Here is a 16,033-nt window from a genome sequence, read left to right on the forward strand (position 1 = left end):
AGAATGACAAACACTATTACATAGCTGTAATGGACCCTTCAGAGAACCACACATTATGTTATGATAACATACAGTATAGACTGGGTCGTTCAGTGTAATACACATTCAATTGCATTAGGTTTCAAATGTGTTGTTAGTGAAAAGTGGAAAAACAATTCATTAAATTAAACTGATTCATTAAAAACACTGGTTTTGCGACTGTAAAAGTGTAAACATTTAAAATTAATAATAATGGTAATAAAAATGATATGATTAATAATAATATTTTTCAACACTACATCATTACTGAAAGAGAAAGAGAGTAAGAGAAAGAGAGTGAAAGAAAGAGAATTGTCTTTTACCTCAGACATCAAGGCCAAGGGCACGGAGGGGCGAGGCTCTCGTTCACAGATGGAGGAATTTTCTGGATGACCTGAAAATGCAGATAGCAGAAGACCCAGTCAAAACATACACCATGAATACACACACACATTGAGCAGGTTGCGTTCTCACCTCGGCTACGCAGTAAAATCCATACAGTAGCTTACTGTAGACAAGATTTGATGTGGAGGAAAGGGTAGAACATTTGCATTCCAATAGACTCTGTGTATCCAGTCTCCAGGCATCTAAACATATTCATCCGATATGACAGAAATACCCAGAGAAATGTCTATGACAGAGGGGGAAGTGAAAGACCGAATCAAAACCAGATTGAACAGTAATGAAAGACTCATTATTAACCCTAAATATGAATATTGAAATATCACAAATCATATTAACTGCACATTGATTTGCAAACACATGCACATACATGCATGTCAACGCGCACACGTACACACACACGCACACACACTCTGCCGGTATCGTCACGTACGCAGCCAATGAGTTTTCAGTCAACTCAGCTGGGTATCTACACGCCCAACAGCATATGGTGTACTAATGCAGACACCTACACAAACACACACACACACACACACACACACACACACACACACACACACACACACACACACACACACACACACACACACACACACACACACACACACACACACACACACACACACACACACACACACACACAGAAAGTGAAAGTGAGATACACAGGCATTTACAGTAGTCCACAGCCCTGCCCTCACTGGCTGGGCCCACACCTAGCATCACTCTGAGCCCTCACTGGCTGGGTCTGGACCTAGCATCATTCTGAGCCCTCACTGGCTGGGTCTGGACCTAGCATCACTCTGAACTCACACTTGCTGGGCCCACACCTAGCATCATTCTGAGCCCTCACTGGCTGGGTCTGGACCTAGCATCACTCTGAGCCCTCACTGGCTGGGCCCACACCTAGCATCATTCTGAGCCCTCACTGGCTGGGTCTGGACCTAGCATCACTCTGAGCCGTCACTGGCTGGGCCCACACCTAGCATCACTCTGAGCCCTTACTGGCTGGGCCCACACCTAGCATCACTCTGAGCCCTCACTGGCTGGGTCTGGACCTAGCATCACTCTGAACTCACACTGGCTGGGTCTGGACAGACAGACAGACAGACAGACAGACAGACAGACAGACAGACAGACAGACAGACAGACAGACAGACAGACAGACAGACAGACAGACAGACAGACAGACAGACAGACAGACAGACAGACAGAAACAGAGACGGACAAAGAGAAATTGTAGGAATGAGATGGGCATGAAATAGAGAAGAGAGAAGGAGAGATGGAAGCTCTGGGAGGAGTGGAGGTCACCTTGCTTGGTTAAGAGATCAATGTCCGTTTGACTTGCAGTGAGGTGGTGTGGCGTGTGTGTGTGTTGGGTCTCATCAGTGTGAAAAGTCTGAGCGGTGTCACTTTGCAATGTAGAGGATAAAAAAATTCTAAATCCACCGTATTTATTCTGTAAAAATGATTATTCACAATTATTGATTTTTTTGTTGCTTTTATACAAACCATCTACAATTGAAACATCTGAATAAGCAGTGGTAACATTTGATATAAAATAATTGACCACACACCCACAACAGTGGTGGAAAAATGACGGTCTAAGAAATACTTAATCTCTACACTGCAGTGGAGAAAATCTGAAATTATTGGGTTTTCAAATAAATGCCACATAACTCAATTTTACTGAGCTCTGACAAACTCCAGGAAAACAGCGGTGACGCAGTCTGCTGATGTAGAGAGCACAGCAGGACATAAAGTCAGCGCGTCTAAATCACTGCACGTGTAAACGTTTATCAGAGAGATGCAGATATGTTATGCCTGAACGCAGCCCAAACTAGCCCCTAACTGCTCTGAAGAAGGGGATGGGTACGTTCAAGGACCTTCTATTTAGAGGTGCTATTTATTTAGTTCATATGATTCCCTTCAACCTTCTAGGTCCAGGTGGTGATGAAGAGTTAATAATAACTTCCTAAATTCATATCGGTTTACAGTATATTTGGCAATAATTGGTTTATGCTTCTGATTCACACAGGAGCATATAAACAGATACATACATTCAGCCTCCAAAATGAATTGAAATAACTCATGCGGATAAGGAGGCGCTAGGCTACTTTGGCTTGAAGTGTTTCCAAAAAAACATATAGATGATTCAGACTTTTGGGGGAATTGGAGTAGCCCAACACATTCATATCATCAGAGTTATTTTGATTTAAAAAATATATATAATATTGTTTAAGAATTTTTTTCTGAGTGAGTTTTTTTCTAGAATGAAAAGCAGATGTCATTCGGAGAGAAAGAGAAAGTATTTTAAAGTAGAAGTCCGCTGCTCTCTTCCCCCCCCTCTCTCTCGCTCTCTTTCTGTCTCTGTCCTGCCATCCTCTGTGCCACCGGACCTCAGGGAGCTGGTGTTGGATTCATTTAAGTCCCAGTCCCTTTGCTTTAGCTCCATTTGCAGACATATAAAATTACCCCTCAGAGTACGGCTACACTTCATTATCAACATAACCTGCAGCCAGCCACTCTCAAGGACAACTCTCTAATGAGTCACATGCCTATTCCCTCTAAAATATCTATTTGAAGCACAAAGTTTCGACTTTCTGCTGCCCCAAAGAGGATAAAATGAGAGGAATATTTCCCAGTAAAATAAGTGCATCTTAATTGATCCCTGATGCACGTTTCCCCCTGAAGGAGGGAGAAAGCTTTTCTTCTCAGAGAGGATAGGAGGTGAGTAATGTTGCTGTTTCCTGTTTTCTCCCAGCGTCCTCTACCAACCTGGGCAGGACCTATAAGAAGGTTAGCAGGGAGGGGATAGGCCTCACTATTCACTCTGTGAAGGGATAAAACAAATATGTTTCAATACAATCTACATTAAATACAGTATATTGTTTTATTTGACTCAACATGAGTAATGCTTGTAAAGCAAATTTTTATCGTGTCATAGCTATTGAATAAAAAGTCTGATTTGGATTTGGGGAGTCTGTTTTATCCAAACAATTAGGTCTACCCTCCTGGGTTGTTCTTGTCAAGGACAGAGTTGATGGCCTTTACCTGTTAGAAGGTAGGTTGTCTTAAGCTGTCTAAATAAAGCATAAACAAAAGCTGTGTGTTCTATTATTCATTGGACTCTGTTTGGCCCAGAGAGAATCCAGGTTAGCACGCCAACCCCACGTTCCCTGTCTGACCTCCTCACTCTACCGTCTGTCCGTGTGTGTGTATGTGTGTGTTTGCACCCTGTCTCTGCACATTCACACACACAGACGCATAGATAAACTAAGACGTTCAGAGGTGAAAAGTCATGACGCCTGCGCAGACCAACACAAACCCACACTACAAGATCTGTCTCTCTCATAAGCACACACATACACACTAATGTCTCTTGGTAAAAAGGACAAACAAGGGGCATGTCACTCAATCTCAGCCCTATCTCCTCTCCTCTCTAACACACAGAGCCAAAGCATGTTAAGGGCAGTGTGGTGTTCTACATTTAAATCATTAGCCTGTTGATATAGGAATCAGTGTGATTTAGGAATCAGTGTGATTTAGGAATCAGTGTGATTTAGGAATTATTACATTAATACCCAGAGGGGGAATATTGTGACAGAGGAGAGGTTTGTCACCAGTCCCTGATTCTCTAATTAACACACCAATAATGACACATAGACACATACTGTGCTTATTCATACACACACATGTGACTTAACCGGACAAGCTGAAGTAAAACTCTCTTAAACTCTTTGGAACACACAAGCACACATTTGGAGACCGGTAAAACTGCAGTGAGTGTTGAGCTCTCTGTATACAGTCGGGAGCTAAGTGGCTGCTATGATGGCAGTATATATTATTCAGTCAGTAATAATGTAGAGCGTTAGATGTGTGTATCTCACACACGGAGCTATCTCTCTATGAAGAGGAAATGAGTGTGTTCCCCTGGGTTAGGGATTACTCTAATGACTTTGTGTATGGCCCTGTGCGCTCTCACTTTTGACCTCCATACATCCTCTGAAAGACAGCCTGACACACGGAAACAGACACACGCATGGACAAATGTACACACACACACACACACAAACCCTCCTAAGCCCCTCTCCTGGGCCCCCGTTTGAGCCCCTGGAGGAGTCGGGACCCCTGCCTACCTATTTTAGGATCTGTCAATAGGCTTGTTGCTCCCTGAGCGAACACCCCGCCCTGTCCACCTCCCACCTCCGTAGGCGGCAAGCATCAACACGTTGCATCGCTCCAAATGAACACCTCAGTGAGAGCAGATAGAACCATCACTCAGATAACCATGCACTGTAGCAAGGGGAAATTAGCAACAGCATCTATCGCTTATCTGTCAGTCCTCAATCAAATGTGCCAAGATTCAATATATTGTGGCTAAATCAAAGAATATAAAAACAAAGATTACAATCATTAATTATGGACAATGGCCGTCACATGATCCAAAAAACAACAGCTGAGGACTAATCCTCACTACATCTGATTCTATTCAAATAGAACAATCAATTACAGAGAGAGATAGTGTGTGTGTGTGTGGGGGGGGGGGGCTAGGACTGATTGATAGCTGGCAAGACACAGTGAAGAATGTCCCTCGCTCTCTCTCTCTCTCTCGCTCTCTCTCTCTCTCTCTCTCTCTCGCACACACACACGCGCACACACACACACACACACACACACACACACAGAGAGAGAGAGAGAGACAGAGAGAGAGAGAGAGAGAGAGAGACAGAGAGAGAGAGAGAGCGAGAAAGAGAGAGAGAAAGTGAGAGAGAAAGTGAGGGTGGAGTCGTTCTCAACATACCGCTCCAAACACTCCCCCAAAATGATAGGAATTAGGCTCCTTATACACAAAGCAACACTCTGCCAAGATAAAGAGCCAAATATTAAGAAGTCAATGTTCAAATACAGTAAACAGAATAACAGACGCAAAAAGACAAATAATATCCTCCCAAAATGATGCAAATAATTGTTGGTTGTTTTGTGTGGCTAATATAAAATATATCAATACATGGCATCTCCATGGCCGGGGATCAAACACGTATGTAATTAGATAAATTGAGTAGTTTGTCCTAAGTAAGCAGGAGAGGGGCTTGGCTGTAAATTGCGTGGTGTGTGCATGCTAAGACACAGGCCTGGCACAGCTGCAGAGAGCCGCACTCACAATTTATCATCTCTACATCGCAGGAGCCGCTGGCCCGCTCCGCTATTAATCATCAGCAAAATCATTTAATTCAGCCCCGGCTCCAACTATTGTCTCAGTCCCCCCCTCTCTCTACCCCCTCCATCGCCCCCCTCTCGGCCCTCGCTCTGGGCACATCAGCCACCACAGCAGAAGCAGCACACACCCTCCTCCTCACACATAACCATCGGAGTGAAGGAATTAAAGAGGCTCTCCGTCTGTGTAATAGGGCAACACATCATCACTTGCACATTGGAGGTTATTTGGGTGAATTATTGAAGAAGCTTGTTAAGGGTAGCCTCGCAAGCCGCCTGATCTTGCGGCGAACATTCATGTAAGCTCGCGAGATCAGGCGGCTTGCGAGGCTATGTTAGGGTGGATGCTTCCGTTTTTCTATCAACGAAGAAATGCAATGATTCTGTTATTTTAATTTCAACTAACTTATTTGTATACGTTTAACAGTGATAAAACTGCACCTGTGTAACGGTGTTCCTCCTCCTCTTCATCCGAAGAGGAGGAGCATGGATTGAACCAAGGCGCAGCGTTGTGAAATGACATGATTTATTAAACAAGACGAAAAAACGAACTACACTTGAATAATTAACAAAACAAATAAACGATGTAGACAGACCTGGACGACGAACTTACATGAAACACGAAGAACGCAATAACAGGAAAACTGACTACACAAAAACCGAACTGAACAAACATACCGAGAACAGTCCCGTGTGGCGCAACATACAGACACGGAAGACAACCACCCACAACAAACAGTGTGAAAACACCTACCTTAATATGACTCTCAATCAGAGGAAACGACACACACCTGCCTCTAATTGAGAGCCATATTAGGTACCCATTAACCAACATAGAAACAGAAAACATAGACTGCCCACCCAAACTCACGTCCTGACCAACTAACACATACAAAAACTAACAGAAAACAGGTCAGGAACGTGACAACCTGCTTAGTTTTAACAGATACTATGAGGAGACACAATGCAAATTGTTTCATCAATGTGAGAAGATCATGAATTTAAACTGGAGGTGTCATAAAAAATATGCACCCCCCCTCCACAACATGAACAATATTTTCACATAACCATCCCCTTGTACTGTAAAAAAAATACATGTGCACCCCCCCCCTTAATAAAATGATCTTTAAAACAATAATTACCGCCACAAATAACAATAACTGTAGTAATCCTGTGTTGATAAATGTGTATATCGACTTGCCCACTTCAGCATGGTATTGTGGCAGTCAATGCCACGCAGGGCAACAGGCCAGAAGGTTGAGGTTCCTCTGACCACCACAGATGAGCTCTCGCTCCCTGCCTGTTTCATTACACTACGATCAGAGCCGGCTGCAGACAATGATCAGCTAGGGGGAAATCAGATATTCAACATTTTGATGCTATATTTATAATTATTATAAATATATGCAACGATTTTCCACTAACAAGTTTCTGTGCCAATGCACCACACACAACCCATGAGCAATACATAACTGCATACCTAGTACCAACTTTGAGAGCTTCATCATGGCTTGGAGGCTGGAATTATATTAGAGTGGAGTGGATGAACGTGCACAGGTAGCTTACAGGATACTTTTCAAGTAGCCTAATCAGATGAAAACATTGTGACTAGTTGTGTTTATGCCAACCATAAAAGGTAATACATTTTAAAAGCGAAATAACAAATATTTATGCTACTTTGACACGTTAGGTTGTAGGTCAAGGAATAGCCGCTTGAATGGGGAAATAGGCAGAACGTGTGTTGAGCTTTGCTGAATAACCGGGCCTGCTGGGAGCATAGGCCTATGTCTTCACGCTATATAGAACGACTCGGGAGAATGATGACCGGCAACAGACAGCGCATCAGTATCAGAAGTAAAAATACAGCCAGACTGTCCTGTACTGGGCCTTTCTAGACCTTATAATCTGTCCAGAGTAGACCCACAACTGATCCAAATGGAATGAAACAGGCAAATCACAGAGCTTTTGCACTGTTATTGAAATTACATTTTCACTGCAGTTTACAGCCTAGCGTAGAATTGTACTCACTTGAAAACAATAATGCAAATATGAATTGCATTGTGGTGTTGTAAGCTGGTCTAGGTAGGATAATTATATTGTCCCTAAGGCCATACACATGTAATTAACTGTATAACAGATCTATTTATTTATAAAGTGAGGCAAGGCAGCGATTAAAAAGAAAATCCTAATAAAAAAATCTAATTAAAGTTGTACCCCTTGAAATAATACCAAACAACCTTTGTACAACACCTAGGGACCTCACAAAGTGATTTCAGCCTTTTGGTTTTGTAGCGAACGGTGGGGCAGGAAATACAACTCGGATCACTGGCGTGAAAGACAAACACCCTACGCATCATGCCAATAGGGTTAACCCACATGCTGGGAATTGTAACGTGGCTCATATAGCAAGGTTTTCTTCACTGCCCCCTCCCTGTGCTTCGACTACTCAACCCCTTAGCACGTCCGAGCCGTTGGCCGCACGGCCACCATCCCACTTCTGAGACCAGTGTACCAAACGGCAGGACAAGGAAGCGAAACCAGGTCACTGGCATGAACACCCTATGCATCATGCCAATAGGGTTAACTCACTTGGTAGGAATAGTATCATTTAGCAGTCTCTCTTATCCCGAGCAACTTACAGGAGCAATTAGGGTTAAGTGCCTTGCTCAAAGGCACATCAACAGATTTTTCACCTAGCCGGCTCGAGATTCGAACCAGCAACCTTTCAGTTACCGGCTCAACGCTCTTAACCGCAAGGCTACCTGCCACTCTCATCACGGCTCATATACTGAGGATTGTGACAGTATAATGGTTTTGGAATGACAGTCACAGGAACCAGGGTTTGAGTCCCAGTCAGGGTTCCTCCCTAATCCACTATATTGGTGTCAGGTGTTGGAAAGCACCATTGAAAGCATGTCCCAGACGAGTTTTAGTCACAGTACATTTGTGTTAGGCTAGCAGTGTTTCTGTCAGGTTTCTGTACTGCACATAAGATGGCAGAGTATACAAAACAAATGTGCACCTGATTGATACAAATATTAATGATATCATTCTGCGAGGTAGGCCTACTTTGCATTCAGCATTTAATTGGGAAAGTTTTTGAAAAAATAAGTTGTGTTAAGTTGGCTGGATGTCCTTTGGGTGGTGGACCATTCTTGATACACACGGGAAACTGTTGAGCGTGAAAAACCCAGCAGGGTTGCAGTTCTTGACACAGTCAAACCGGTGCGCCTGACACATACTACCCTCTGAATGGCACACATACACAATCCATGTCTCAATTGTCTCAAGGCTTTAAAATCATTCTTTAACATTTCTCCTCCCTTTCATCTATATTGATTTAAGTGGATTTAACAGATGACATCAATAAGGGATCATAGTTTTCACCCCGGTTCACCTGGTCAGTCTATGTCATGGAAAGAGCAGGTGTTCCTAATGTTTTGTACAATCAGTATTTCTCTTACTTTTAGAAGTGTTTACTTCAGGCTGACTAATAACATCTATTGAGTTGCAATGCCCGATAATTGAATATCCAAATCAAATTAAATGATCTACAAAATGGGTTTTGCAGCAACACAATTTGAAAGGAACGCTACAGCTACGTTTTTTCCTTTCATTGTTTGCGAATCACAAATTATTCTTTTGATTCCCATGATTCGATTCACTGCAATTTAACCAAACCTCAACTACTACAATGGCGAAGCACATCATTCAATTCGTCAAAAATAATCATTTAAAATGAATAGTTTCATATGAATTAAATGAATCACAATAAAAAAAATATATATTCTGAGAAATGTGAAGAGGGGCGTCTGTTATATAGTCAATTAAATCTGTAGGGCCTAAACAAGATCAATAGGGGATATTATTTAACTGCGTGTCTCATGGCTTTACTGTTCTTTCATGCGCAATGATGCACCTGGCCTCTCCGCTGACTATCAGCTATCCCTCTAAGTTCTTGTGGATTTCTGTAGAAAATTGGTGCAGATTTCAATGACTTGATGTGTGGTATGATTGCTAGTTAACCTATTGCAGATCTGGACAAACGATCCACCTACCACTATTGTCACTATGGATAGAGGACAGGACAGAGTTGACTGTATAGTAAGTGTGCAGAAAAGCGTAGTGCATAAGGGAAGTACCAAAAAACCTTGATAGTGGGGGGCGCATGCAAGAAGATGAGGAAATGTGGCTATATGGAAGAAATTATATAGTAAAACCTGCAAAATGGGGAATGTAAACCACAGAAAAAATGCACTACCTCCCCTGTGCCCAATAAAAAAAATCACACAACACTCCTACCCCAGTAACCTCCCACCCCAGTAACCTCCCACCCCAGTAACCTCCCACCCTAGTAACCTCCCACCCCAGAAACCTCCCACCCCAGTAACCTCCCACCCCAGTAATCTCCCACCCCAGTAACCTCCCACCCCAGTAACCTCCCACCCCAGTAACCTCCCACCCAGAAACCTCCCACCCCAGTAACCTCCCACCCCAGAAACCTCCCACCCCAGTAACCTCGCACCCCAGTAACCTCCCACCCCAGAAACCTCCCACCCCAGAAACCTTGCACCCCAGTAACCTCCCACCCCAGAAACCTCGCACCCCAGTAACCTCCCACCCCAGAAACCTCGCACCCCAGTAACCTCCCACCCCAGAAACCTCCCACCCCAGTAAACTCCCACCCCAGAAACCTCCCACCCCAGAAACCTCGCACCCCAGTAACCCCCCACCCCAGAAACCTCCCACCCCAGAAACCTCCCACCCCAGAAACCTCGCACCCCAGTAACCTCCCACCCCAGAAACCTCGCACCCCAGTAACCTCCCACCCCAGAAACCTCGCACCCCAGTAACCTCCCACCCCAGAAACCTCCCACCCCAGTAACCTCCCACCCCAGTAACCTCCCACCCCAGTAACCTCCCACCCCAGAAACCTCCCACCCCAGTAACCTCGCACCCCAGTAACCTCGCACCCCAGTAAATTGCGAACTGTCCCTTATCAAGAGAAAAGAGACACCAACCACTATAAAGGTGATTTAAACGTTATGATAAGATGACCTCACCCCCGCTCATCCATGTTCAGAGTATACATGCATGCACCCACTCTCACATGCAAAACCTTACATTCACACCTTAATGTGCACACTGCTGCATTGGTGTGCTGCTGAAAACAAAAAGGAAAGAGAGTGAGATTGAATTTAATCCCTAAAATGCTGTCTTGTTCACACTGTCACATCTTTGTTCTCATTAACCAATTGTTGTAGAACACTAAAACAAAATGCCCTCCATTCTCCTACACAAGTCTCTTGGACAGTTTGATATGACAAACACATTGAGAGGGATCTTCAGTTCCTGTCCCCTTGGGGACACTAAGATTAAGATCCATCCTCAGAAGAGGTCTCAAAGGTCATAAGGTCAACGCCAAACCAACAGCGGGTTGGGAGAAGCGCTACTGTGCCTCATCTGCCCACGCCTACCCCGGTGACTCATTATGCATCGCCCTGGCACCGTCTCCTACACCCCCTCACATGCACGACAGAGCCCGCTTCGCCTGCTGGGTGTACCCCTGTCTTTCGGAGCATGGTCTGTTCTCTGTTCTAGGCCAAATGCAAGGGAGGAGGAGGGCAGGGAGGAAAGAACGGTGAAAAGGGGTACATAGGGATTGGGCTGTTGCAGAATACACACAAACACACACACATGGAATGTCACACACACATAGATATCTATAGAAACACAGGAACATACGAGTATAGTCTCACAAAAATAGTCACACGCATATTTGGCATATAGACATAGACGTGTGCACCCACACCCACACACAGACACAGACACAGACAAACACACACGAATGCAAGGACATACTTCCATTGCCCTACTAACATGTGGAACTACAACAAATCCAGATGTTCCCAAAATCATAAATGTGCAAATAATATAGTTTTGCATGAAAGCACAACAAAAAGTAAGCTCACCTTTTTGTTATGAATCATTCAAATTGAGGATGAAATGCATCACTTCAGTTTTAATAAAACGTGTAATCATAATGTACAATGCACACATGTATGCTACTGGCATTGTACTAAGCTTTACATCAATGACATGAATGATAGATATATATTGAAAATAATTATGGAATGTAAATACATACCCAGGAGGCTTGATCCATGGCAAATAACGTTGACTCTTACCTCAACTATACCTTTCATTTTGTTTATTCAAATTTTTTACGTGAAATGGTATTTAGTTCAAATAAATATTGAACAGTGAAACAAAGTCTAATAAGTAATGAGACTGTCTGTCTTACACCTTTCTTTCTTTTTAAAGAAAAAATGAATAACTTTGTAGTAATACTATTACTACTGACCTGTAAAGATGCTCACAGAAATGTTAAGGTGCATCACTTCAAAATTGATTTTATCTCTAACAAAAGTACAACGTGTATGTATTTTTAAAGTAAAATTGTGTTCCACATTTAAGATGTTGTTTGAGGTTTTGAACGAGGCTCATATTAGACAGGGTTGCTACCTAGCCAAACAAATTGTTACTGATGTGATTATCTGGCATTAGTCATGCCTCCTTCCATCTGCACAGATGAAGACAAATCCCACAGACTAGAACAACTTCAGGAAAATTTGATGAAAACGGATGGATAGCAATTCATATATAGCGTACTTTAAGTCCATCCCCCAAATGTAACTCCTTGTGTCTATTCCCATTCACATGAACTACTCTGGATTTGTTTGTGAAATTCACATTCAATCATTATCTCAGGTCTATGTCAAGAGAAAACGGAGAAGCTTAATGAAAGGCCGATTACATACATTTATTGCATTTCATTTAATTGTAAGAAATGGAGAAAAAAATGAGCACATATGAACATCACATAATATGGTTAGTGAGGGAAATAATTTTGCACAGCAAAATATATAAGAGGAAAGTTTAATTAACATATGTATTAAAGATTTATTGATGAATGGTATCTCCCCATTTTGTACAAGCAGGGTGTCAATCCCTGTCTATTTAACAATGTCCAGACATTATTGATTATAATAATATTATTGCCTTGGAAATAATGAGTTTGTTTGAGCCAAAAAATAATCTAGTACTGATTGACAACAAACTACTAAAATTAAGTTATCCAGCAATGTCAAAAGGTATCTATCTGCGTTTTTGAATTAGCTTAATCGAGTAACCATTCTGTGATATATTGCAGACTACATTTTAGTGCAATTCAGTCCAAAATACATTATCAAAATGCATGATTCACGCAGACTTAGGGCTGAAGTTTCTACTCATTTAATACTTTGGTTTAAAATACAGTGAGTGGTAGGTGAAGACAAACACTACTACAGCTGTCAAACTACTGCTTGAACTGCAAGAACATGCTGCACAAAGCGCTGCTTATGCATGGAAACAATACTGTTCAATTGTATAAACTGAAGATGCCCCAACCTCTCCTACCAATGACAGGAAAACAATTTAGTGCACAGGACTTTATGAAACCTACAGCTAAATGATCCTAATCATCTACATCACATTCTTTTTTAAATGTCAACTAGCACATCCATGTTTTCCTTTAGATTCACAGAGTATAACAACTACTGTAGGTCTACAAATACTTCAATTATAATCCAGAGCATTCCACAGTTGTTAAATGCACAAGGATGGGGTATTTATTTTTTTAAATACACAAACTGCTTTTAAGCAACATACAGTTTAGTCCCATATAGGGATAGATAATTCATTTTAGAATAGTTGAGGTCCTTTTTTGCTGCCTCGCTACATGGATACCGCCGACCATCTTCCATCAGGAATGCGTCATACTGTATAGAAATGGGCGCTTAGTAGTATCATTCAACACAGTTGAAATGCACTTACACGGTAAGGGGGGTGGTATAAGAGTCCTTGTCACTTTTTTGTTGCTGTCCCAAAAAAGTGATCAGGTCATAAAACAAGTATGAATGCCATGCTGGAGTCATCCGATAAAAGTACATTTTCAAGCACAAAAAGAAAAGAAAACCCGTACATGTCCAGCATGCAGGCCAGTTCAATAACATATCTATTTTAGAATAATGGATATTGTTTCTTATGAGTAATATAGTCTGTTTGTTGCTTAACACAAAATAGCAAGCATAACGCATGAGATGAGGTGGGGTAAAATGGCAGGCTCGCAGTCCTCCGAGTTTGGCAGAACAAAAACAGAAAGGGGAAAAGGCCAAAAACGTCTTCTTACTGTAGATGGATGCAGTTTTTGACCGGTATTTGTACACGGATTTCAAAGTCGAAAGGTGAAAAAAGGCAAGTCGACGAACTTCCAAGGGGTATACTTAGTGCTTGCATGCACACATAGTATACAGCAACATTGTAAAGTTAAAACAACTTCGAAAAATAATAAATGATAGTTCATATTCAAAACACTGCAAGTCAAATGAACAATGATGAAAAAGAGCTTGACAAAAATATGCATCAAATAATAAGTATGGTAGCAAAAAAAGATGATGGCAGGTTTAAGTTTCTACTCCAAAATGAAGGGCAATTATGACAAAGTTCCATCTTTCTATTGCAAGCCCCAAAACTTAAAACCGTTATTTGACAGACTGAGTAAACCCCTGTTGTCAAAAAAAAAATTAACCGAAAAAAATGTTTGCAAATTAGTTTTCTTGGTCTAGTAAGCCCCATTACAAAAAAAAATCACAATGAAAACTTTTTAATGAGGGAACTGACAAACTCAGTTTTCATGATAATGTCGACACTCACATGAAAAACTCCGGGGAGGAAGGGTTGTTGTCACTGCTGGATCCATTTTCTCTGAAGCCGTTGCTGATGAGCTTCTCATATTTTTCTTTGTATGCGTCCCTCTCCCTGGCCAGCCTGGAGATCTCCGCCTTGAGGTGGTCAACTTGCTGGACGAGCTGCGTCTTCTCGCCCTCCAGGACGTGCCGCTGCTGCACCCGCTTGTAGCGGCAGGACTGCGCATAGCCTCTGTTCTTTAGGGTCCTCCTCTTCTGTTTCAGCCGGATCACTTCTTCCTTGCTGACTCCACGTAGCTGCCGGTTGAGCTCCCGCACCGACATGCCCACCAGCTGGTCGTCCGAAAACCGGTCGTCCAAATGTCCCATGTGTGGGTGGTTTCCTCCGGAGCTGCCGTTGGACGAGACCCCAGGTGATTGGTGATGGTGGCCGCCGTTGTGGTGGTGATGGTGGTGGTGGGGCCCCCCGTTCTGGGCTGCTGCGGCGGCGATAACTGCGGACACCACCGCCGCGGCTGAGCCCATCTCTTCCCCGCCCATGGTGCCTCCTCCTCCGGCTCCGCCGGCAAACTGCTGCCCTCTAGGATAGCCATCGAAGGACTGGAGCTGGTGACTGTTGTTGATCAGCGCCTCAACTGCGTCTTCGGGGCTGAAGCCCAGCGCCTCCGGATTCAACTGCGGTTGATAACCGGACATCCAGTAGAAATCCTCCAAGTGTGCCTTCTGTTCGCTCCCCGACCCCGGACTGGGCGACGAGAAGCTTGGAGAAGGGGGCACCGAGCTGCAAGGCGTGCTCATCGGGGTGGAAGACAAGGATCCCCCGGCGATAAGGCGGCTGCACTGGCTGATGTTGCGATCAGGCTCCACCGGCTCCTTTTTCACTTCAAACTTCATCAGATCGAAGTCATTAACATATTCCATGGCCAGGGGACTGGTGGGCAGGTCGGAGTTGCTCATTGCCAGTTCTGATGCCATCCTCTTGCTGCCGACAGTCCTCCAAAGGGGGTGAAGAGCAGCTGTCAAACTGAGTTGGTTTGGAAGAACGTGAGCCAGTTTGCTTTTTAAGCGTATTTGTCTTAAAGTGAAAAAATAGGTTTTCAATGTCCTTTTTGCAGCGACGTGTTCCCAACTGTAAATTAATAGTTTTCTTTTCAGAGTCTATTGCACAGACGCACCAGAGCCGTGCACGCGAGTTGCGGAGTCCTCTTTCAGCATCAGAAATTCTGCGAATTTGTATTTTTAACATTTAACACATTACTGTTTCTTCATGGATAGGCCTACATTGCGTAAAGCGGAGAGGGTGAAATGTCGAAGGAGAGGGGTAAATGTAGCCTCGCACGTAAAATGCCTCTGACTTGTAGGCGATTTTTTAGAAGGATCACACAGCAGATGAGTTTAAAAGCATTGCAGAGTTTTATAGCCGCCCTGACGTCAGGTTGGAAATGGTAAATTGACTCGGACGAAGAGCCAATGGGCTCGCACAATCTATGGGCTAATTAACATATTAGTACAGAAACAAAACTTTTCTCAACTGTCAAAGGCTATCAGCTGACTGTCAGCTGCAATTCAACCTCTTAACTCTTTCGCCTCTCCATTGTAGGTATATTATTTGAATGGCCATTTATTCTACCATTTGGACAAAAAATAAC

General features: G+C 43.2%; 1 protein-coding gene across 1 annotated transcript; it reads right to left on the bottom strand.

The window, feature by feature from the left end:
* Nucleotides 1-337: 337 nt before the first annotated feature.
* LOC120047767 (transcription factor Maf-like) lies at nucleotides 338-15,758 on the bottom strand. The gene is made up of 2 exons (XM_038993324.1): nucleotides 14,392-15,758; nucleotides 338-412 (listed from the first exon to the last, which is right to left on the bottom strand). Exons 1-2 carry the CDS (start codon nucleotides 15,357-15,359, stop codon nucleotides 385-387), a joined length of 996 nt encoding a protein of 331 aa, XP_038849252.1. The 5' UTR covers nucleotides 15,360-15,758; the 3' UTR covers nucleotides 338-384.
* Nucleotides 15,759-16,033: the final 275 nt, after the last annotated feature.

Source organism: Salvelinus namaycush, chromosome 1 (assembly GCF_016432855.1).
Source record: "Salvelinus namaycush isolate Seneca chromosome 1, SaNama_1.0, whole genome shotgun sequence".
NCBI lineage: Eukaryota > Metazoa > Chordata > Actinopteri > Salmoniformes > Salmonidae > Salvelinus > Salvelinus namaycush.